Source organism: Pelobates fuscus, chromosome 1, assembly GCF_036172605.1.
Source record: "Pelobates fuscus isolate aPelFus1 chromosome 1, aPelFus1.pri, whole genome shotgun sequence".
Taxonomy (NCBI): Eukaryota; Metazoa; Chordata; class Amphibia; order Anura; family Pelobatidae; genus Pelobates; species Pelobates fuscus.
The window spans coordinates 47,307,453-47,334,157 of record NC_086317.1 but is presented as its reverse complement, the minus strand read 5'-3'; the positions used below and the strand labels follow the sequence as shown (position 1 = coordinate 47,334,157).

Sequence of the window (26,705 nt, the reverse complement as noted above, 5' to 3'; positions counted from 1 at the left end):
AAATCTGTGGGCTTGTTAGAGTTGCTAGGTGTGTCCACTAGGCACAACGGTGAGACTTTCTGTACACAACCTTTCTGGCAACCCTGACCCCAAGAGACCATCTCACCTTGTTCCCAATCAATAGTAGGGTTATGCTTTTTAAGCCAGGGATACCCCAAAACTATAGGAACTGAAGGGGATGAGATCAGCATGAAAGAAATCTCCTCCTCGTGTAAAATACCAATGGTTAGTTTAACTGGTAAAGTTTCACGAGAAATAACTGGATCTAACAACGGTCTACCATCTATGGCCTCAACGGCCAGGGGAGTCTCCTTTAACTGAGATGGGATAGCATGTTTCTTGACAAAAGTTTGATCAATAAAGCTTTCAGCTGCTCCGGAATCTATTAATGCCATAGCTTTAAGTGCTCCCTTTTCCCAAGTTAAAGAAACCTGTACTAGTAGCCTATGATCCCTGTAATCATATGTAGAGGACAAAATAGAAACACCCAAGGCCTGTCCTCTGGAGAAACTTAGGTGCGAGCGTTTCCCGGAAGGTTAGGGCAATTAAGGCGTAGGTGACCTCCTACTCCACAATACATACACCGACCCTCCCTTTTCCTATTTTGTCTTTCATTCTCTGAAAGGTGAGTGTTACCAATCTGCATAGGTTCTGGGAGAGCTAGAATAGTAGATTCAGAATTCTGAAATGCGGGAGTTAGACTTAAGGAAGATCTATAACCAAAATCACGAGTGTTCTGCCTCTGTCTCATGCGTTCATCTATACAAGAAATAAATGAAATTAATTCCTCTAAATTTTCAGGAAGATCCCTAGTGGCAACCTCGTCTAGGATCGCATCTGACAATCCGTTCAGAAATACGTCCATATAGGCTTGTTCATTCCACTTGACCTCTGCCGCCAAGGATCTGAACTCTAGCGCATAATCCACAAGGGTTAGCCTATGCTGTCTAAGACGTAATAGTGATCTAGCAGCCCTGGAGGATCAAAAGTCCTCCTAAACGTAGTAAGGAACGCATTATAGTTATAGACTACTGGATTATCATTTTCCCACAGAGGGTTAGCCCATCTAAGAGCTTTGTCAATGAGTAGCGATATTATGAATCCAACCTTCGCCCTGTCAGTAGGATAGGCGCGGGGTTGTAATTCAAAATGAATTCCTATCTGGTTTAGGAAACCACGACAAGTATCTGGAGCACCGCCATACCGTAAAGGGGAAGTAACACGGGAAGAAATTCCCCCTGTGGCTACCTCTAGGCCTGTGTTAGCAAGAGAGATAGATGGAGTACGAATTTCCTCTGCTTGATTACTCGGATGGGATAGTAATGCCTGCAGCGCCAGAGCCATTTGGTCCATTCTATGGTCCATGAGTTCAAACCTTGAGTCAGGTGAACCAAACTGAGCGTTAGTACCTGCAGGATCCATGGCCCTGTCGTAATGTCAGGATCGGGACAGGGATCCAACACGCAGAGTACGAACAGGAGAGATGTACGTATACCGGACCTTAGAATGGCCGGACTAACGTAAGGAGAAAGCAGAGAATAGTCAGAGACAAGCCGGGGTCGAGGGAACGAGAGGACAGGTAAGCGAGAGACAAGCCGAGGTCAAAGGACACGAGAGGTAAACAGGAACGATAGTACAAGCCGAGTCAAAACCAGATAGAACGATAAACATAAGAGCACTGAGGGACCAGACAAGCTAGAACCACGACAGGGCAATGAACCATTAGCCACATCCCTCTTTTATACCCTGGTTCTCTAAATCAGGGTATAAAAGAGGGAATGACTATGAGAGCTGTGAGGATTAGATGAATCAGCCCCGCTGAGAGAACGGACGTCGGGAAGTCTAACCTCCTCCGAGGTAGAGACTTCAGGTACCCTGACAACATCTTGGTCAAGTGGGGCGTTAATTCGTCCTTGAAGGCCCTGTAGTAGGCGCCGTCAAAGCCATCGGGGCCTGGGGCTTTGTTCCCCTTGAGCCCTGTGATTGCCCTTTCTACCTCTTCCGCATCTATGGGCTCTCCCAGGGGTGCCATTAGGTCGGCCCCCATCTGTGGGAGCTGGGTTTCATCGAGAAAGGATGTCACCGTTGCTGCGTATGTTGCATTGTCTCCTGTTAGTGTGGGGGAGTGGTTATATACGAACTCGAAATAGTTTGTGAATTCCTCATTTATCTCTTTAGGGGTTGTGAGGACCTGTCCATGTTTGTTTCTTATAGCTGTTATTAAGGTGTTGACGGTTCTGGGTCTAAGGGCTCTCGCAAGGAGGGTGTCCATTTTGTTAGACTTTTCATAGAAAAGTATTTTAGTCCTGAGGAGGTCTTTAGCAACCTCATCTGTCATGAGTTCTCTGAGAGATCTTCTTGTGTTTGTTAATGCTCTAGTCGTGGCCGGGGTGGCCGTTTGCTTATGTTGTAATTCTAGTTTGCATAGTTGAGTTTGCAAACCTCTCGTGTTTTTTAACCTCTCGTGTTTTTTTGTTTTTGTCGTGTCGCTATCTTTATAAGGAGACCTCGGATTACTGTTTTATTAGCCGCCCAGAGGGTGGTTGGGGATATATCAGGGGTGTCGTTGGTTTGGAAGTAGAGGTCTATTTCTTTGTGGAGGTCCTCTTTGATGCGTGGATCTCGGAGGAGGGAGGCATTCAGTTTCCATTTCCAGGGGGTGTGGTTGCTTGGGGTTTTTAGGGTAAGAGCAATGTCTGCATGGTCAGACCATGATATGGGGTTAATTACGGTGGTCTTGAGCCAATGCATGCCGAGTTTGTTTGTGAGGAACAGGTCTATACGTGAATAAGTGGTATGTGCCGCGGAGAAGAATGTGTAATCCCGGTCCCCTGGGTGCTGGAGTCTCCAGGCATTTGGTTGTTTTGGTATTTTTTCGTATAGTGTTTCAGAGTTATGGAATTCGGAAGAACCTCTGTTCGCCACACATTCAAACAAATAGCAATTTGTTTGAAACAGAATGCACAAGTCTAGAATAAATTTAATTTTCAATTTACAGCTCTGTCACATTGCAGACAGAGTGCCTCCATTTTCTCTAATATGGCATGCAAATATGGCACTACAAAATGGCACTTTTCCTGCTGGCTTTATTTTACCACATATTACAGATGTATGATTTTAAGCAATCCAAATAGCCATTCATTTTTGTTTGATAGTGTTGTATCGAGTGTTTACTTACCTGTATAATTTACTCTGGATTGTAGATGCATCATTACTAGGTCACTGTCTTTGGTTCTCCTGTTATAATGTGGATTCATGATAATTTGATCAATCAGTCGAGTTACTGTCTGGGGGCCAGTTAGATTCAAATTAGTATGTAGCCCAAGCACAGCTTTCCACATTGATGGTACTAGGTTCCTTCTGTAGATTAAAATAAAATTTTGACATTATTAATGACCTACAGTCACACTTGGAATATATTATTTTATTATGATTTGTGTTAATTTTTGACCTCTTTAGAAGGACAAATAATCTGTGCTTTGTGCAGGATTAAGTGAGATAGTTTATAATAATTGGAAAGCACTTAATGTTTTCTAACTGCACCACAGGGCTCCACTTTCCTAACACAAAATTAACACTAGAATTCTAAAATCACGCCAAAGAACTATAAATTATAACAGTAGCTGGAGCCACAATACAATTATGAAAGGCCTATTATTAACTTAATTATTGTGATCCTTTAAACAGCTAAGTTAAAAAATCTCAAAGTAATCAGTCATCAGCCCCACGACACAAATGATTAGTATGCCGTGTTTCAGAAACAATGGGCCTGAAAGACTTGTTCTTGACATTTCATTATCACGTGAAGTATAATATATTGCGGTAAACAGTGCAGCTGATATCTGGTTCAAAACCAGTGGGAACTATTTGCATATCTCTGACTGCGTTATCTCCAACTCACACATTTTAATACAAATCAGTATCATTTATTAACTAAACATAGGACTATAAATAATCTTAACATCATATGGAAAAATAGCATTTTTACGCCTATCTTCTTTAACTATTCCCAAAAGTGATATATATAGATATATATATATATATATATATATATATATATACACATATATATATATATATATATATATATATATATATAAATATGTACATGTACATATATAAACATATATATATACCATTCAGATCCCTTGAAAATAATATATATTTTTCTATATTATCCAAATTTAGATGTAGACATTTTTAGGAGATATTTTTAGGAGTGGATACTTAAAAGAAAAAACTGGTTGGATGGTGCTCGTAGACTGCATTTTTCAAATAGTAATCCAGATTCTCATTAGAAGACTTGACTGAGTTACTGTAGGCTATACATGATTCTGTTATTGAGACATTCCAAAGTTGCTTTTGCCATTTGCTTGCAATTATTGTCCTGATAAAAAGTAAACTTTCTCTCAAGTTTTAGCTTTTTAGCAGACTGAAAATATGTTTCCATGTTTTCCTTCCATTTTGTTCAATATATTTTCCATTTGTACTTTAATGCTCACAAGATTCCCATTCCCTGCTGATAAAACGCATCCACAGAGAATGATGCTGTCTCCAACTCACGTCACAGTAAGAATTGTGTTCCTTGAAGTTTTGGTAGTGTTTAGTTTGTGCTAGTGGTAGCAGTTTGATTTGTAGCCAAAAAGCTTTTTCTTGGCCTCAACTGACCTAAAGAACCTTGTCCTGTATCTAAGCAGAGTCAAAATACTTTTTTTTTTTTTTTAGGAAACTCCAGATATGCTTTTATATGGCTTTTTTCAAATAATGGCTTCTTTCCTGCCACCCTCCCTTATAAGCCAATTTGATGCAAACTCTTTCAATTTTTGTCTATTTTACTCCAGTCTCAGCCACTGACCTGTGTAGTTCATTTTAAGCAATTGATGGCCTCTTCTCGACTTCCTTTATAAGCTCTTCTGGAAGCTTGGTCATTGAGTTTTTGAGTGTATGCTCCGCTCCCTCTCGATAATTGACCCAAGAGTGCTAACTGGGATCTCCAAACTCTTTGCTTTTATTTTATACCCTTTTCCTAACTAAACTAGTTTAAAAACTCTCTCTTACTGCTGTAGAATGCCCTTTCTTTTTCATTGTCACAGATTTCCTTCAGATCTGACCTATTCTCTTTCTCCAGACTGAATATGTTTATCCAGAGACAAAATGGTTTACTTTATGCCTCACAGATAGAGGCCAATTGCTAGGTAATTGTATTGCCACTACGAAAAAAAATGTCAGCTGTGTAAGCTTAAGCTTTAAGAGCAGAAGAGTTGCATAGTTTTCGAGCTGTACATTTTATATTTTATATTATTATTTCAAAACAAACTAATAGCACTTTAAAAAATTCACTTTAGAGTTGAAAATGTTTTCAGATTAAAGTATCATCCATTATAAAAGTTCAATACATGGATTGTTTTTCAGTAAAATGTGAAAAAGTATAAACAATCAGAATATTTTGCAAGGCATTGTATGTAACACACCAAAATTAGTTTAAAAAGATTATGTTGTGTTTAATATAAAAATAATCCTGGGCTCCTAGATACATTTATAAAATACTCTTGTGTTTTATAAAACCACAATTTCTTCCATGATACATGGTGCAACATGATAGGTAAACAAAATGGTTCTAGAACGTATAAAATGTATAATAGACCATGTCTATTAATCCATAGGACCCACTACTAGCTTCAACTGACAGATAAAAACCATAGTAAACTATGACCTTTTGATGAGCAAATTATGACCTCAATTTAATATGCTTTTCAAATAATTCAATGCTTTTAAGAAAAGTTTTAAAATGATCACCATTAATGTTTATGGGAAATTTCATCGATAAATGATTTGGAAAAATGTTTGTTTCGATTATTTTGTAAAACCTATTACATCTAAGCATATATTAGTGTTCCTTTGGCAATCAGATATCAGATTGCCAAAGGAACACTAAGTTATTCAGTTTCCATTATTCAGTTTCATTGCAGATCATGTTTATTGACAAATGCAGCTCGGATGGTCTACTCTAGATCATCATGGTGGGGGTTGTTTGCATTTGTGTTGCTGTAAAAACTATAAAAATGCCAGAAGCTGTGATGAACAAGGGGGTTTATATTAACTATGGATAGTAATGATATGGTACCTTTCAAAGAATTGCTCTAGTAATAGTCAAATTGATAGCATACCCACAGGTGACTTCCTAATAAAGAATTTTAGTACAATAATAATAATAATAATAATAATAATAATAGTTATAAATAAAGTGATAAAAAAGACAATATAGTCTCTCTTTTATTGAAAGGACACTTTTCTTCCAACTGATATAAGAGATGCACATAACTGTAATTATCTGCTGAACATATTTTTTTGTGAATATGTGCTTCACCTCTTATTTTACGTCCCACTGGGAAAGGTGGAATAGGGAGGGGTGGAATGTAGAATGGGTAAGATTATATTGTACCTGAAGGTGACTTATCGCATAAAGTGTTGAACCCATACTCAGGAAATGTGTTGTTAATATAAATATTATAAGAGACTTCTATTTTAATTTCCCTTAACCCAATTGTGACCTATTATATACTGATATATCATAAGTAACAAAGTAATTTGGATTTTTACAAAAAAATCATTAGATAAACACCACTTGACTGTTTTATACATGTGATCACTCTAACAGAAAATGCCACTTACAACTCACACTTCAATTCACACTTACTGAGGAGGCCCAAAGAAAGACAATATAATTACTGAATTGGTTGCTGTAACCCTTGTGCAAAGGGAACATTTCAGCATTTTGGTTCTAGGCTGCCCTTGGGTGTCATCAATAAGTGGTTTACGCAACCTATGTAATGGTACATTCTGTTTCGCTTTACATGAAATACTCTACAATATCTGTGTATAAAAACATTGGTACTTAATTAAATAAAAATATCTTGTAAAATATCCAGAAATGACACACAATTTATTAAAACCTGAATATGGAAAGGGTGCATCCTGAATTTGATTTATGTCATGTATATGAATAATAGATATTGCTGCACAATGGAGATATATCTTATTTTTCACAGTAAGAGTGTGTGTGCAGAACATATACCCACAACCAATATTACTAAAAGCCTTGAGAAAATGACTGTAAAGTGCTAACATTCTCTTAAAATCCTATAGTGTCTTCTTTTTTTAAAAAACATATACAGTTCATTTTCCGTCTTGTGCAAGCTTATTACAGTTACAGGCTCAAATAACTCATTAACATAACAGCCCTGTGTAATGTGTGACCTGTAACTGCTATAAATGTAAAATCCTAGGCATACAAGTTATTCTCAAGGGTATATTTTCAGCTGCCGTAAGTTGTGTAGTTTCATATCTATATCTGTCTTCCAACCTAGAAATATAACACTTGTTATCTAACAGTAACATAGCTGGTGAGTTTAGAAACTATATACCCAGGATATGAATGAGAAGAGAGGTAGGACATGATTTATTGTGGCATAGTATTCTTATTGTTGATCAATAAACATTCTTAACAAGATAAATCTGACAATTATATTTCTTATAACGTCAGGTAAGATGACACTTTCACATTTCCACATCTTTATTGTTAGTTCATGATGGATTATCTTTAAGAAAACATTTTAGAAAGCATTGTTTTCTAGGACTAAGTAAAAGTTGTTGTTAATAGTATCTGAAAGGGAGCAATGTTATAAGTTACCATCTTCATTTATAAGTAATTTCCAAAAGGAACGAAAGAACGCGAAAACCAATTTTGAGTTATAAAAAATAATATGTGAAACATTTTCAAACACAGATGTATGTTTAGTACAATCAATCACAATTTATTTTTCCTTTGATTGTTGTTGTATTGAATCTAAACTTTTTCCATAGATAAGATTGGCCTAGAGGATCTTCAGCTTAAGTATATCTGTTGTTAGGAAACTGTTAGTACAAAAATGTTATCTATATTCTAATTCTACGCACATGTACTAGCCTATTGAGGCACTTCTGGGAAGAATTCTCTGCTCCACTTAAGGCATAGAAGTATAGAAACATAGAATGTGAGAGCAGATAAGAGCCAATTCAGCCCACTTAGTCTGCCTAATTTTCTTAATATTTGAATTAGTCTCTTAAATATAGGATAGCCTTATGCCTATCCCACGCATGGTTAAACTATCTCACTGTGTTAACCTCTACCACTTCAGCTGGAAGGCTAATGAATGCACCCACTACCCTCTCAGTAAAGTAATAATTCCTGATATTATTTTTAAACCTTTGCCCCTCTAATTTAAGACTATGTCATCTTGTTGTGGTAGTTTTCCTTCTTTTAAATATAATCTCCTCCTTTACTGTGTTGATTCCCTTTATGTGTTTCTATCATATCCCCTCTGTCTTGCCTTTCCTCCAAGCTCTACATGTTAAGATCCTTTAACTTTTCCTGGCATATTTGTATTCCTTATTAGGCACTGTTAAGTTATTCCTATTGTTTAATTTAAAATAATTTGAATATTAATCACATGGGAGAGGGTTGCAGACATGGTACAGTTTGACTTTGGACTTTTGTTTTTAATAAGGTATTCAAAATTGAAAGAATATAATTTACATTGTAGTAGCTATTTTGAATGTGTTTAGAACTAAAAGAGTTGATGGTAGCAAATGACTTACCCATATACACAATGTGCTGCTGACACCAACCACTCCTCATTCACCAGGGACGCACCACATGTTTGCCGTTCATTGTAATAAAGAGAGACCACCCATGGCCAAGCTCCCGGTAGAGCATCAGTTCCACCCACAATCTTGGAATTTGCAGTGTCTAAAAGACGTTTTCCACATGCTAAGGAAAGGAAAAAGAAAATACAGAATGAGTTGAAAGAAGATATGAGGACATAAATAGAACTATGAAGAATGTAAGCAGTCCACATCAATTATTCCTTTATCCATCAAATCATCTTTCCTTCTACCCATCAATGCACATACGCACAGTGACTGTGTGGGGGTGGTAGACTCAAGGATAAACTATCAACATGAAAGGTTTGTCACTAAAATGTAAATCATCAGTATTTAAACGAATGTAACATTTTTGAGCAAACTAGCAGAATTAGTAAAATACCCCAAGTTAGTCATGTTTTCATTCCACTATTTTAGTCTAAAGGTTGAATTTCTGGCAACGCATTCTTTACTGAATAAAACTGTGCATATAGAAAGCATGGGATGCAGACAGATACAAAAAGCAATACACACATGAAAAGAGAGAGATATGAACTATTTCGAGACACATATGCCATGTGCACAACTAAATCATATATTATGTGATATAAACAGTTGTGAGAAAAAAAAAGTATAGTTTGATTGGTGTAAATTGATGAATAAACATATAGAGAACATAACTTACCTGGTGGGTTGCATTTAACGTGAATAACAGACTGGTTGGTACAGCGATCACTGTAAATGAATAAATGTTATGGTTATGTAATACAAAAGGTTATATATATCAGGCCATAAACAATATTTTTCCTGTAATTTTACACATTTTCTTTCCCAACATGGATTTTGGTCTTTTTTTTTTTAATGCTTGACAATAAATAGTCAAGTGCAATTTGGTGCAAATTTGAAATATGAAGAATTAAGAATAGTGAAATAATAATGAATATCAAAATTAACAGAAATATGCAAAACTATATGTTTGTGAAATATGTGCACAAAATTTTGGACAATTGGCTGTTTGTTTAAAATCTGTACAAACGTCAAGATTCAAGCAAATACCATGCGGGATGGCTGAACATATCTATTTGATTTGATAAAGTTTTGCTTGGGGCGCCAGAAAAAGGAACAATTGAGTAGTAAAAAGACGAGTGATGACTAAGATACAGCCGTTAAATGCCAATGCCATTCACAGACCAGGTGAGACGTGGCCAGTAAATGGAGAAAAAGGAGGAGCAGAAAAATTATCTATATTTATATTTAACAAATAATTATAAATATAGTTTTTATTGGTTACTTTTTCTCACTTGATCTGTGAACGACAAGGCAGGAAAATGTATATATTTTGAATACACTGATTGGCCCATTTTTACTGCCTTTTTCATATGTTGGACTGTTTCCCCCGGATATTTTTCTATGGAAGATATTCAGCCGAACTCTCAAATGAACGAGCATCAGACATCCCCACCAAAATTTCAGTTACTGGAAAAATGATTTGGTCAAGCCAAACTACAAACTATCCTGCCGTGCTCAAGTGTACAAAGCATACGAAAATAATTTATACAGAATTAAAAGTGGAGAAAATTAAAAAATCTTCAGTTATTTTATGTTGCATTTGAGACTTGTTTATAAATACTGTTATTAGTTTTATAGTTTAATTAACCAGAAATCCTTTCTTCAACTGGAACTACAATACTGCATTAAAAACTAAGGTCCTAATGTACAATTTGGCTGGGAACAAAGCATAAATGTGAACGTGTCTGCACTTCAAGGGGTCATGATGCTTAAGCAATAAAAAGGTTGTGCACTCAGAAAAAGCATATGTTAAAAGGTACTTTACATTATAGAGAAATAATCTTAAAATATGTTGCATCTTAAAGGGGAAAATACATGAGTAATTCCTCTGAGAAATTGCGTTATTAAATAGTTAAAAAAAGTATATGTTTAAGTTACTAACTGCTAGTGGAGAGAGCTGGGGATCTATTCACTAAACAGTGGTGCGATGACAAAAAGCTTTGCAAGACAGTAGGTTTTTTTTATTTGTAGTTTGGCTACCTTGGCTGAAATTTTACAGTTTCATAAGTAGAGAAAAAAAAAAAAAAAAGCCGTGCAGAACTTTGACAAGCAAATTGTAATTTACAGTCAAACAAGGGGAGCTGGAAAAAAGGTTCCCCTCATTTTATGTTTTGTGAATAAATCCCTTGTTCTAGAAAATACCACCATATTATTTTTGCATGAGATATGCTCTAAAATGTGTTGAAAGGACAAAACCATAACATTTTTAATATAAGTAATTAAATGGCTATGTGATTGTCTGACAGGTAGATTAAAATACCACATTCAATGAAATGCATAAATTGAACCTTGCGAAATTGTTCCCAGTTGTGTTTGTACACCTTTTATGCTAATATATCATTATCATAAGTACTTTATAGCCTTAAATTGATCACTTCAACTAATTCATTGCCCACAATTGTCTAGTAAAAACCCCCAAGGGAGGAGAAAACTAATATTTTCTATGCCACGAGGAAGGTATAAAAATAATAGCTAATTATAAAACAGGAAGAAAAATATTGACTTGATTTATTTTTTAACCACTATGTCCAAAGACTTTTCCAAGATAAATTATACTGCAAAATTCCATTCATCTATCTTTTCCAACTCCAACAGAGAATGGCAAAATATGAATAAATTAGAAATAGAATAATAGACATACTTTGCTGTTATAGTGGTTATGGGTCAAATTCTAATCTAAGGGGTACTCCACTAAATTCCACCTTGTTAATGGTATGTGTTTATTTTAACTACTCTTCTTTGTCAGAATTTTTATTTTGTTTTTAATACCATTTTTTTTTGTATTTTATTTATCTGCTAAATTCTTCTTCATATATACTAAGACTTACAAGTGCTTTCACGCAAATTAAAGGGATACTATACACACCAAAACAACTTTAGTTTAATTGATTCTAAGAGGGAATTCCATTAACCGCAAAACTCTCTCCTGCCATACCTACTCTATTCCATCCCCTCTCCTTTATTTTTGTTTGTCTTTTTATCCATCTCTTTTGTCGCTTCACACTTTTTGACTTCTGAAGTGACTGCCATTATACCTTAGATTTCCTGATTGGTCAGACAGGCTGGGACAGATTTACTTATGTTATCTATCCTTTTTTCTATCCTAATTTTGGGTTTATACACATGGGCCATCGTCACTTACAATATCATGTTTTATTATGAATATCCAAAGGAACTGTATGGCAATGTATTGTCCAATATCTTAAAGGGACTCTCTGGTTCCAGGCACTGCAGGACCCTGCAGTGACCCCCTCCCTACCTCCCATCTCCCATCCCATGTTGGTGAAGGGGTTAAATCCCCTTAAGTGACTTACCTGAATCCAGCGCTGATGTCCCTCGGCGCTGGGTCAGGCTCCGCACACGCTCCTCCCCCGCCGACGTCAGCCAGCGGTGGAGACATAATGCGCATGCACGCCAATGGCCGTGCATGCGCATTAGACCTCCCCATAGGAAAGCATTATTCAATGATTTCCTATGGGGATTCTGGCGACGCTGGAGGTCCTCATGCATAGCAGCGTGGTTTAAAACACTTTTCGTGAAGTGCCTCTAGTGGTTGTCTGATAGACAGCCACTAGATAAGGACTTAACCCTGCAAGGTAATTATTGCAGTTTATAAAAACTGAAATAATTACACTTGCAGGGTTAAGGGTGGTGGGAGTTGACACCCAGACCACTCCAATAGGCAGAAGTGGTCTGGGTGCCTGGAGTGTCCCTTTGAGTTTGTTCTTGACAATATTGTACCATTGTATTGCCACCTTTATTCATTTTCATATTTCACTTTTGTTTCTCTTGTATATGAAAGATCTTAAAAATAAATAATAATAATAAAAAAAAAATTGCAACAAAAAAATCCTTTAGTTGATACAAACAGTTTGGGTGTATAGATCACGCCTTGCAATCTCACTGAAAAAAAATAAGGAAAAAATGTATCCATATTTATAAGTAAAAAAATACACCTGATTCTCAATATTGCAAAATACAATTATTAGCAATTATGAGCTAAATACAATTCCAACTGAAAATGCATTATTATTATTGTTGATGCTTCTGTAAAGTAAATCACATTAGTGTGACATTTCAAAAAGAAGTGCAGCATTCGGATAACCTTTGCTTGGTGGCTAGACCCATACGCTAATTAGGAAGTGGAAAAAAAAGAAACACATTTGTGAGGCTCCCAAAATTTGAATTACTATAGTTGCCATAGCGATAGAGCAAGACCTTAATAGGGCATTAATAATTTAATGTAGAGAGGAATTGTGTGTGCCTTAACCCTTTCCATGTCTTTCATGTGTATGACAATGCTGAAATTGTTCAAAATTGCCTGTTTAGAGATATAAAGATTTATCTATCAGTATTTAAATGGTCAATGTGACACAGATATGGAACCTTCTTACACTTGTGTATCATTTATTATGAAGTATACTTCTGGAAGAAATACACAGAATGAATAAATTACTCTGTGACTGCACTATTAGAATATAAGGCAAAAAAATAAAAGACTAAAATAACAAATCATATTGTATAGCTCCAATATATTTAAAAATTAAACATTTACAGACGGACAAAATGAATAACCCATTTACAACACCAGATACAATTAAGCATGGAGATAATCTGTTTTCATTTAAATTTGAGGTCCAGTTATTAAAGTGAAAGTTGCACTAATTTTGCAAGTGATTTGCATGGTGTTGGGTGAAATAGTAATTTGGGGGTAAATCAGCCTCCAGCTGATGATTGCACTCTTCTATTGCAAAAGACTCACACTGTAAATGCTTCTTAAATGTTGTTAGGTACAACTTGATTTTACCAAGGACTGGCAGGTAGCCAACTTGTAAAATTTAGTTAGTCTGGTTATTGAAAATACGGGTAACTTTTCACTTTCTACTAATCTCCCTGACCAAGTCAAATGTAGATTAAAACTCGAGTACCTGGAGTCTCCACAAACTCTGATAAAGTAGAAGGACATTTTCCTAAGAAAAAAAAATAGATAGGAAGGGATTTATTTCCCTATCTCTCGTACCATGTTTTGAGTGTATGAGTTAATAACTTTTGCCAATCTGTCATTGCGGTCCCCTTAATGCCTTGTGTGCATTGTATAGTGTTTTAACTGCACAAATTTACACTGTGGGTAAAATAAAAATTACCATTTTAATCAAGCACTACTTACTGGCACACGCTACCAATGTCCCTACTGTTTGTTTAAGATTCAACTCATAAGTATAATGCTACATTTTAATAGGGATTTATATGTAAAATTTTGTGGCATTATAGTTTCAAATGATGGAGTTTAGAAGGATTATAGCTGAGTAGCCTTACGTCTCTGATTCATTCTATTCTTTTTAACATAACAGAGAACGCAGATGACATAATAGTATTGACAGCAGCCTAACCTACAGATATTTTCATATAGAAAAATTAGTTACACATTTATAAATTAGAAGCTGAGCTGCCATGAGAAATTTGGGGTTCTTAAAACAAATGTGAAAATAGCTGGGGCCGCCCACCGAGATATACACTCTTTGCCACACACAAATACAAATGTTATACCCATACACTCTTCCGGAATTCTCAGTGCTTGACACACATACACAGTGAGCTGTACAGGTTCCCATGTGCTCTAAAAATATAATTTCATTAGAGATGGGTAAAAAAAAAATGGGAATTTTCAGCTCAAAGAAATGTTCTGATCATCCTAGCGGGAGAAACTTGTATTAGTTATAAGGAGAACACTTTTGCCCAAAGACAGAAAGAAAAATGCAAAACTTACACATTTGGAGAACATACTACAGAGGACTAATAGGTAGGTTAAAAGGCAAATATTATTTTTTTCGATGTGTAGATTTAAAAAAAAATAATAAAAAAATTATAGAAATACAGCAGCAAAACAGTGGCATAAAGTTGATAATCAATTAGTAGGTAATTATTATTATTTTTTTATTTTTTATTTTTTTTACTGTAGGGATTAGTAAAACATCAGATCTCTTCTGGATTCAACCCTAGACACTATGGGATAAATGAATGAGTATCTTAGTCTCCTGTTGGTTTTCTGTAACAACGATTGTAGGTTATCGCAGCATATATTTAATATCTAGTAGTTGTGTAACAGTAGTTCCAGTGATGATGGTTTGTCATGTCAACTCAAGCTTAGTTCTTAAGCTTGAGAGTTCAAGGCAGGGCACATCTGTCCCAGATCATAGTTTAGTGTACTAATCCTCAGGAGTTATCTAAAATAGTCATTTATATATTAAAGGGGAACCATCACTTTTCTTTGCATTACATTATTGAATAAAACATTGAAAACTGTCTATGACTCATGTTGTCTTTCAAATTTATATTAATATTTTGTCACGTCTTCATCCGCTTATAGAAATGTGGTTAATGACATTTACTGTCCACACAGGAAAAGTTGTTCCGAGCAGCAACCTAATCCACAGAAGGGTTAATGCTGAGCAGCAATTGTGCAAATGAAACCTGGTGTCACGTATTCATCCGCTTATAGAAATGTGGTTAATGACATTTACTGTCCACACAGGAAAAGTTGTGCCGAGCAGCAACCTAATCCACAGAAGGGTTAATGCTGAGCAGCTATTATGCAAATGAAGCCTGGTAACTGACTTTGGGGTCAAAGGCTGGTTACAGCCTATCAGAACTAAAGGAGGGGTATTTAGGCCCAGTTCTCATCCTGCTCAGTGCCCTGTCATGGTTTCCCTTGTGGTTGTCCGAGAGCGCGTTCCTGTTATTAGTTTTCTACCTGTTTTTTTTACTTTGGCTTTGTTTATTGACTTCTCTATATTCTGGTATCCTGACTCCTGGCTTTCCTCATCGCTGCGTCCCTTTCTGTGTTTCGTGACCTCGGCTAGTATTTTGACTATTCTATGTACGTTAAATCCGGCCATTCTAAGGACCGGTAATACGTTACTTATTTGTCATCCGTGCTATACAGTTCTACGTGCTAGATAAAACAGTAATCTTTACATATTTACCAAATTACATCATGAAACAGTTCAAATCAGACACATCCAGGGGACACATCAGAAATGTAGAGGATAAATAAAAACATTGTTTAATTTCTCATTTTCTCTCTAGGTATTCTCTATGCTGACTGCCTAGTTAGAAGGACAGCATTTATAGCAATATACAAGATCCAGAGCACTCACTCATTCACTAAATGGCAATTCCATGTCAAATAAAGCTCACAGAATGTAATAGCTTTGTTTTTGTTTTTTTAACAACTAACCTTGGCAACAATAATAGTGGCCTAGTTGCAGAAATTGATCATACGTTGGATAAGACTGACACAATGCCAATATCCCCCAGTTACTTGGAAAATGCTTCTTCTTGGGACTCTGCAGGACAAGGTTAAATAGGGTCATGGAATAAGAAGGGGTGCAAATCTGGGGAGTCCCAATGAGCCCAGGCCAATATATATATATATATATATATATATATATATATATCCAAGAGGCTGCAGTCACTTGAACATTCATACATTATAATGATGCTGCTGTGGCCAATTCATACAACATACAAGATTCAGCGCACTCACTCATTCACTAAACAGCAATTTCAGGTCTCACAGAATATAATAGTTTTTTTTTTTTAAAACATCTCACCTTGATAAAACATAATGGGGGTTTAGTTACAGTATATGATCATACATTGCATAAGCCTGCCACAATGATAATGTAGCCCTTGGCAGGTCCTACTCTTGCAACCTAATGCCTGCTCTCATGAGATTAACCTACTTACTTGGGAAATTCTTCCTCCTAGGACTCTCTGCATAACAGATGGAGGCAGAGGTGCCCCGTTGTAAGAGGTGTGGTTTTCTACACTTCATTTTATTTTTCACAGCTCACAACATATTTGTTACATGCTGGGATAAATTAGCATAATATTAAAATTCCTCAGAAGTGACAGTTTCCCTTTAACCCCTTAAGGACCAAACTTCTGGAATAAAAGGGAATCATGACGTGTCACACACGTCATGTGTCCTTAAGGGGTTAAAGCCCTCAAATCCATCAACCTCAATCAATCTCATTTTTGTTGTTGCTATAGTTACAAAAGACAGCAACCCCCCCAATAATATACTTTCCAGTTGTGACAAAAAAAGGGAAAAATATCCTTGATGGTTACAAAATTACAGTTTCTCATGATCAAAACATTTTTTATTGATAATATCTACATGATGATTAGATCTTTTTAAGATTGACCTTTGAAAAATGTGTTTTTATAGAAATATATTGCATTTTATTGGTACAAGCTCCCTCTGTGAATATATATGGATGTATATATTTATATTAGTGTATGTGTGTAGGAAGAGAAATTCTGAGGTATTGCCTTTAATGTCGCAATCTAGTAAATAATCTAGTAGTTTTCAATGATTAATCACATCTGAGAGGACTGGATATTTCTTTAAACATAAAACCTTTCTATGTCGCTTACACAGATATAGCACTAGCGGTTACAGGCTGAAAAAAAAATAATAAATCTAGTTGCAGTCAATTACTATACTAAGATAAGAAAAAGAAAAAACAAAGCAAAGGATATTTAGTTTATTACAAATTATACCTTTATGTTGTATTTACATAGTGGGTTTTCTGTTATCCTACATCTACTTTTAATTTAATATTGTCAAACTTGAAAATATTAATTTGAAAGTAGTACATCCCCAGCTGTTGTTGAAATACAACACCCAAGATACTTTGCAAGCCTAAGGCAGAGATTGGCATCTTAAATTTGGTCATGAACATATATCTTTCACAGCACCATTTATATTGCAATAGTACATTAAAAGAATTTTCCACACACATTTACTTACTGTAATGCCGCGTTTTCCAAAAAAATCAGACAGGGTCTTGTATTAATTTGTGCTCAAAAAAATACACAAGGGTTTATTTTCAGGGGATGTCTTATTTTAATGTACAGTACAACAATAAATGTACAACAAAATATTTATTGTACGGTACAACAATAAATGTACAACAAACCATTTATTCAAAGACAATCATGTCATCTTCTCCTGGAACATTGTAAAAGCTCTCTAAACCCTGAATTCCGGCCTGAGTTTCCTGCGACTCCCTTTCTTGTAGAAGCTTTGACCCCAATCTCTCATGTCCAGCAATATAGCTCTCCTTAAATGAGTACTTCTTGTCCATTTAGCCTGCTCGTAGTGCATTGGCAACAACAGCTGTCAGTGATTTTGTCCCATGAAATCTTCACCCAACCTCTTGCAGGCTAGGCTTCACAAAGTTTCCATGATTTCTCTTCATTCTTTTTTAATGCATTCATTGATTTCCATGCCCAAATGGCTCTTGAATGGCTTGTTTATTGCAATATCAGAGTCTGGAGATAGCCAGTCATTCCTGCAGGAATCATTACGTGATCTATTCTTTTCTCTGCACTGAAAGTCTTCTTGTCTTTAGCACAGTGAGTGCTGGCTAAATCCCAGACTAGGAGACCTCTTTGGCCACCTCGCAGAACAAGTGGCAACATTAAATTGACCCACTTCCTTATAACTGCTTGTTTGCACCAGGCTTTTTCGGTTCCAAGAACATAAATTCCTGAAACGCATTCAATTTTATGTTTCTTGCCCTTAGTGATGATTAGAGGTGGGGATTTCTTTCCATCCAGACGAATTGCCAAAATGCAGGTAACACGTGCGCTTTTATAACCCATGGAGGGAATGTAGATTGACGAGGCACCCCTCTGATTAAAATGTCCCCGAACATAGATTAGTTTACTCTCGAATGGAATCCCATGAATCTATTTGCGGGAAAACATCCCTTAACAGATTAGCTTATTCGAGAATGGAATCCCACAAAACTATGTTTGGAAAACTTTCCCGAACATAGATTAGTTTACTCGCGAATGAAATTGCGTGAATCTTTGTGCGGGGAAACTTCCCTGAACATAGATTAGCTTACTCGAGAATGGAATTGCACGAATCTACGTCTGGGGAAAATTCCCCGAAGATAGATTAGCGAACTAGGGCTTATTTTTGGGGTAGGGCTTATGTCTTATTTTTGGGGGAAGACAGTAGTTTGAAGAAAAGTTTTAAGCAAAGTGACAATTGTTGGTAACTTAATGTGAATTCAAAGTAAATTTCACATTTTAGGTCACAATAAGTCAGCTATGCTTTCAGCTATTTTGGATTAAAATATGAAATTCCGTTTGAATTAGCACTTTCAGAGTTATTCACTGAAGTGAGAATTCAAAGAAAATTCAAAGTGAATTTAAATTTTAATTTGATTTTTTTAGTACCCGAACTGGAAGCACAACTGAATTAAACATTTTTGCAGTTCTGCTATTTTGACTTTAAATTTGAAATTACTTTGAATTCTCATTTTAGTAAATACCCCTGTTTAGTTACTATCCCTGTTGACTTGCTGGTTTTATGCATGCATTTAATGTATATTTCAAACATGCATAAATCTACCATTCAGAACAAGTACAAATAAGAGTTCTGTAAGTTCTTTGGGAAAAAAACAAGCATTACTTAATACTATTTAGTCTGTGTTGATATTAGCTCACATGAAAAAAATAAAATAAAGAAAAAGGAAGATAACTTTTTTTTTCTTCTCATTTTTAAAAATCCAATATTTCAGTGAAGCGGCCACTAGAGATCAGTATATCCTAAAAAATTGCATGTCTCGTTGCTTGATATTAGAATAGCTTACAACGAGGTTAAACTGCAGCACAATGCAAAGCATGTATTGTATTCCCACATGTATAGAAAATACTGCAATGTTATTGCAGAATAGGAATAAAGGCAGCGGGCAAAAAAAAGCAACACAGTAATCAATAGGCTGTTCACACATACACAAGAACCACATTGTATTTGGAAATCTTTTTGTTCTCATGAACAAAAAGCAAAGAACAAGCAATATATGTTTCTAAAGCATATTTTCTGTTTTGACTATTTTTCCCAATCTTTCAAAATTCATGCTCCTTCATGCTAAAAGGGGATACTGTAAGTTTCAAGCATTTACTGTGAAACAAAGATTACCTAAAAGTGTATCCCCAGCTGTTGCTTACGTTTACAATAGACGGGGGTCTATCTTTTTGACCACGTTCTGAATGTATTTCTGGCAGGTGTGATTCCTTTCAAATGTTGAGCATGGTGTTTTTTTATTTAAAAATGACCTGCATATCTAATAAAACTAACAATAATAAAGGATTATTGATCCAATAGCAGTGGTGTAGTCAACAGCAAGTAATTTCTTTCACAATTTGATTTAGGAAATGCAATTTATCGAGCTAATCTTCACCTCATTCTTATCAGTACATAATTGAGATAAGTGCAAATCACAACAGAGCCATACTTAATACATATATCATTTTAACAAAAATCAATTTAATAATGAAAGAACTGCATGCCTTTTCTTAACACAGACATTTTAAATCCAGAGGATTTTCGTGGACAATGGGCTTTAAATCGAAATTCGACAAATTTGTCATACTGATCTCAACAGGTGGGTTTCCATGGATACGGATAAAGAGAATATATCCCTATCTATGTAGACTTTTAAAAGCGCTTATCCTTTTAACAATTGATAGATTAAATTACCAGGAAAAGAAAGACCAAAGACACAGTGCTCAAGGTCTTAAACTTGCAAGTAGTTCAAAAACTTTTATATTGTGCAATAAATAACAAGCTTGCTAGCACCGAAGGATCCATACAATTTATAGTGTTTTGTGGTACCCAAGCAGCTCCATTTAACACACACAGCAGCACTGCTAGTGCAAGTATAGCAGCCAGGCTGTTGAAATAATCAAATTGCAGAGAGAACTAATTTTTGAAAACATAGGACTGATTAACAAAACGGCCAACATATATATATATATGTTTTCTTATAAATTATTTGACTGTCATTTATTTTTGTGTCTTTCATTAATTTAAGTTCTATTTCCGAAACAGTGGGTAAATGTTTTTATATATATATATAAAAGAAAAGAATCAGCACTCCCAGGTAGCTTTCTTACAAACTTTTTTTTACTAAAAGGTGTAACAGTCAACATTTCAGTTCCATTCAGGAACTTTCATCAGGACAACAGGTGCAATCAAGCACCGGGTCAAATAACTGTAAGTTGGAGTGCAAGACTTTTTTTCATTTTTTATACATATAATATAATATATATATTAAACTTGATCAGACAGCTATAAATATACTGCAAGTACAGATAATTGACTGCATATTGTTTCTTTATCACTTGCTGTACAGGAGTTTGCTTTGAAGATGCTTAAAGGGGCACTTCAAGCAAATTAACAACTTATGTTCTATGTACATAATTATACAACATGACAGGAGGCTTCATATTTTGCATGATCTCTTTTTACTAGCTCCACAGCAGCAACCAAACACATAGAAAAAAAACTAGCCAATCACAAGAGAGTAGGATGCACATGAGGTATAAAGACCTAATCACTTCCTCTTTCTTTGCTGCTCCATCAAGCAGACTGGTCAGAGTATAACTCTTCTCTATTACTTTGTTTCTATTGCCTTTATTGAGGTGGTGTCTGTATTATATATTTTATATACTTTGCCGTTTGTTCTTGCTGCACTTCTGTACTGTGTGCATCTGTGTTATTTATATGTTATTTATTGTGTTTCTACCTTATTCTTGGTTTTTGCCCTCTCCCCTCCTTGTTCTTGCTTCTCTGGTGCTTGAGGGGCTTTTGGGTCTTACTGGGGTTGCATGTTTATGTTGAATTAGGCCATTTATATAAGCTGTTTAAACAGGACTGGTACAAGAATGTCTGCCGCCCTAGGCAAAGATCCATTTTTCCGCCCCCTCATGTCACTCACTCACTGACAGACACACACACACACTTACTGATAGACACACACTCACTCACTGACAGAAACACTTGCTGACATACACACACTCACTCATTGACAGACACACACACTCACTGACAGACACACACACTTACTGACAGACACACACACTTACTGACAGACAGACATAAACTAACTTACTGACAGACACACAAACACACTCACTGACAGACATACACACAGACACTCACTGACATACATACACTCACTGACAAACACACACACACACACACTCACTGACAGTCAAACACTCAACTCCCTGGGGTCCAGGGTGGGGCAGCTCCTCACTCCTCCTGCCCGCTGTTTAGTATGCCGGGGCCAGAATTACGTCATATTCTGGCTCCTGGCATTACAGAGGGCGCGCGAGGGAGGAGTAAGAGGCCGCAAGAAAAGCATTTCTTGCCGCCTGCCTCCTCCATCTTCCTCTCCTCCGGTCACCAGCATTTAAAGCAGAGCAGGCATCTGCCATCAAGGTAAGCAGGTGCCTGCTCTGCCATACCTAATACAGCTTCGGGGGTGACCTGGAGGTGGCCAGAAGGCCACCTCCTGGGCCCCCTGCGACAGGGCTCCTCTCGGCGCCCCCACCTTCGGGTGCCTCACACACTTCTGACCAAGAAGACACGGAAGCGATTCTAGATTCTACTGGTCAATGGCTGTGTAACCTACAACATCGGTCACCCAAGTTCGAGATACTGGTCCCCCTTTCGAACACCTGGCCAACTTTATGCAAGCCTCTAGATAAAGATGTCTGTAACCGCTTGCGGTCGGACTGCCCATGCCCTTCCCAGACAGAGTTGCACAGATGCCTGTGTTTGATCAGCGGATGATGACCTTCATGGCAAAGGAGTCATCCGGGAATAGGCGCCCGATATTCGTGAATGGGCTCAGAGGTGTTTCTGTTTCGCCTCTCCTACGAGAAGCGCATAGCAGCACTCATCTGTATTGATGGATAGTTAGTGGATCTGGGCACCAAAACATTGGGACCCCAGGCACAAGGCATGCTCTTTCCTGGGGGAGCTTATTACACACGTTTATGTTCCCTCTTCCCTCATCAAGACCCAAACCTCCATAAGGAAGGTGTTACATGGTGACCGACCTAGGGGGTGTTCTACAGGACTGATCGACAGCGGGCCATGTCGCCAACCACTTTGGGCCATCTGACCTCTGTACCTCGCTATCGCAAACTCTTTACCCGAAGTGGGTGAGAGACAATCTTCTGGTGCTCCAGATGATCAGACAGAGAACACGGAATACACAGATGCGCTAGATCCCGTTTTCCTCAGGTAAGCATCCCTAAGGTAGCATCGACTGAACTTTCTACAATGCCCACATGAGATACCATTGCTTCTAATTAGAAGGCATTCAAACTTAATAAGGAACCAAATCGTAAGTAGAAATAATGCTATGTAACCTAGTCCCAATTAATGGGTTAGAAACATAGAGGTCAGTGCGGTGGTACCAGCTCCACCAAGTGGGCTCGGACCCAAAATAATGTTACATGTAAACCAAAGGTGAATACATCCCAATCAAGAGGGGACTCAGTGCTGGTATATTGAAAAAGGGGAAAAAAAAGATGAAAAAATTACAGGTATTAATAGCTAGCTTAGAGATCTGTCTAGTGGGTTAATACTACAGTTGTCCACTGCCTCAAGTATCACTAGTATCTAATGGGGAAATACTTTATTAGAGAAAGTGTAGAAGTGGTTATGGCAGTTTCGCAAGCCAGTCATCTACGTAAAGTTGGTTCCTTATTAACCAAAGGTGAATACACCCCAATCAAGGGGGGACTCAGTGCTGGTATATTGTAAAAGGGAAAAAAAAGATTAAACCTTACAGCTATTAATAGCTAGCTTAGAGATCTGTCTAGTGGGGTAATACTTCAGTTGTCCACTGCCTCAAGTACCAGGAGTATCTAATGGGAAAATACTTTATTTGATAAAACAGTAAAATTTGAGATACAAAAAGGAACTGGGCTGGAAAGCAAGTGTAAAAGTGGTTATGGTAGTACTACCATAGTGGACAACTGTAGTATTGGACAATTGAACAGAGCCAGCTCCCGTCTCCGATCAGATGCAAGGATTTCTGCCTTCCTCACAGGATCTCCACGAGGGTGGACTAACTACCAGGGGAGACACATCTCAACACAGATTGGTTCTCCAACCTTCAGAGGGACCTCCAATTCAATGTTCTTCAATTGGCTGCCGGATTTGGAGTGCACAATGGTGGTCACATTCCTGCCAGCTGGGCCTCCCTGGGGAGTTTATGCTATTCATTCCTTCACAATGATTATGAGTATTCTCCATTACCTCTGTTCAGTGAGTAACACTGCCTTGGCAATCCCGCTCTGACAGAGTCATCCTTGTTTTCCGGATCTTCGAGGACTGGCCGGTGAGGATCTCCTACTCCTACATTCATACCCGACTCTTCTAATGGACCCGAAGGGGAACCCACATCTTCTATTCATGGAGGGTAAGCTGACCTTGGTGGCCTGGACTCTTTCTGGTGTTCTTGGCAGATCGGCGGACTATCACAGGCTGCTATGGACCTCTTAGGCCCCAGGGACGCAACGGTGTTGACTCTCCCTGGGGCCTTCCCGGTCTGGTTGGTGTTGGGAACGGAACCTCGATCCATTATGTGGTGAGTTCGGACAGTTTATCGACCCTTGCCTTGGTCTGGGGACTCCCAATGGGCAAGGATCCTCTTGTGTACCAACTACCCAGTGACATCCACCTCCAGCTTATGGGATGTGGAGATCGTTCTGTTTGTCTACGAGACTGGGCATCTACTGACGGATTTTTATGCTTGGTCTGGTGTTTTCCATCATATACCGGATGTTGCTTTTTTCCCTTATTTCCCGATGGTCTATGTCTCTCGTCACACTATTCGGATTTTTCATTAGTTTTCTATTCCTTTCTCAGGGTTAAAATTGCAAAATAGGAAGATTATACTAGCTTTAGTGTACTAATAATCTTACTTTTAGTAATGACAGGAGGAGAGTATTTTCCCACCCTGCTTTGCTATCGCATCCTTTCTGTTCGCTTTCTTTATATGTATCACTGGTCCAAGGTAGGTTAGGCTCTTAATGGTTTGTGTTTACATGGATGATTTTATTTCCATTGGTAAGGAATTGTCATTGGAGATTTATTTAATTGTTGTTCAGTTATCAGATAGTAGTTTACAAATTACTGCTATGGACTGATGTATACTTTGTGTTACTTGGATTTTCACGTTCATGACTGTGTCTACGTGTCACACATTCTCTTTTCAGCTTGATTCGTCCCTGAAGACGTTTTGGTTGTTTGTGTGGAATTCACTGGAAGTTTGTTCCTTCAGATGTTGCATTTAGGAGTTATTGTTATTGCTTGTTATATGTTTGCTTCTGCTTGATGTCGCTTTCTGAAAGAGGAAGTGATTAGTTCATTATACCTCATGTACATCCTACTCTCTTGTGATTGGTTCTTTTTTTCTATGTGTTTCTTTGCTGCTCTGGAGCTAGTAAAGAGAGATTATGCAAAAATAATACTCGTCTCCTGCCATTACTAAAATTAAGATTATCAGTACACTAACATCTTCAATTACTTATTACCAGAATTGGATTTGCAAATAAATACAGTAAGCATCTCTATGGCACGTGTCCTTGCAGCTCAGGGATAGCAATGGTAGCCTGCCAAAATCAGAAGCGGGTGTTTTCAGGGCCTCAGTCGGGGTCAGCCCACCACTAGCAATGCCCCTGGTCAACTCACCAATGATAACAGCAGTAAGGGAACATGCGCTGTTACTGCTGCATGTCTGCCTCTTCTGTCATACCCCAAGCGTTTAGGCATAGCATAAGCAAACAGCCATTTTTATTTGTGTGACTGTCTAATAGTTTCCAAAGAGTGTGGCATGGCTTAGGGGGTGAAGAATGGTAACCTAATTTTAGTTGTAGCTGGTCTTGTAAGAAGTTCAATATCCACCTAATGCTGCATGTTAATAGTGCTGAGAGATATATAGTGTGAAAATGGACTTGTTAGCGATGATTTGCTGCCTTGTAGCCTAAGTATATTGACTTGTAGTGTATAGTGTAAAGGCATCTGAGATGCAAATGCTTCTCTGTTTAGATTTGCAGCAATTTGCAAATCAAAATTGCAGCAGATGTAATCACACGCCCTCACTAAGAAATGTCACAGGAAGAAGGTGATATTTTCTCGTAGCCCATCCGAGTACTTGTTGTCAGGGTCTTACCTGAGTTGGGAGTCTGTAGCGCAGATATGTTGCTCACCCTTGCAGATAGCCACAGGCCGAGGTGGTCAGGTAAGAATTCACCTGGCCTGTGTGTCTGTGCACGGGGGCTGTGCAGGATGCAGTACCAAAACGCAGGACAGGCAAGGGCTGAACCGGCAGGAATGTCGAGGGATAGCCGAGGTCAAAGGATGCCAGAGGTCAGGATAAACATAGACAGAAGCCGGGGTCAATAAAACGAAGCAGATGAAACAGGAACACTGGTACGAAACAGGATCAAAGACTTGACACTGAGCACAGGGCGAGGCTGGGTTTAAATACCCTGCTGATGACTGATCAGGGTCAGGTGAAGCACAGCCAAGTCAAGGTGCAGCCCCCAGTGTAGAAGACATGCCAGGATGAACAGGACCGGAATCAGTAGTCGCTGTATAAAGCTGCTGTTGCTCAGAGGTAGAAAGCAGGACCAGGACTGAGAAGTTCCCTGGTTCAAGTCCCCTGCTGGGAACTCCAGGAGTGACCACGTCTGGCCGTCTGTCTGCCATGGTGAGAACCGTGACACTTGTATGGGCTGTGTGCGATGAGAGTGCATTTGCTGTCCTAATTTTTATATAAACTAACAGACAATTTACATGATCAGGTCTAATAGCACCACTCAAAAAAACTGTGAATTGAACTGTCAATGGTGGATTAGGAGTTTAATGTGCCTGGAGCTGAATATCACGCTAGGCCTAATTATGGAATTTAAATTTGTGTTTCTTTTCTCTTCTGCTTAGAAGAGCATGCAGCTGATTTCTGTCTGTAACTTGACTCAACACTCAAGCCATGTTAATGCACAAAGCTTACTACTTAATATTGCTGCTAGTGTGGTATGGGGGGCAGGAGATAGGGGTAATG

General features: G+C 37.6%; 1 protein-coding gene across 1 annotated transcript in view; it reads right to left on the bottom strand.

Annotated features, from left to right (window-relative positions):
* TMPRSS15 (transmembrane serine protease 15) overlaps positions 1 to 26,705 on the bottom strand; it is a 332,837-nt gene that overhangs the window by 21,377 nt on the left and 284,755 nt on the right. The window contains exons 21-23 of the mRNA XM_063448381.1: positions 9,368 to 9,417; positions 8,638 to 8,809; positions 3,179 to 3,360 (exon numbers count right to left, since the gene is read on the bottom strand). Coding sequence (XP_063304451.1) covers positions 3,179 to 3,360; positions 8,638 to 8,809; positions 9,368 to 9,417 — 404 coding nt within the window. The remainder of the gene's footprint in view (positions 1 to 3,178; positions 3,361 to 8,637; positions 8,810 to 9,367; positions 9,418 to 26,705) is intronic.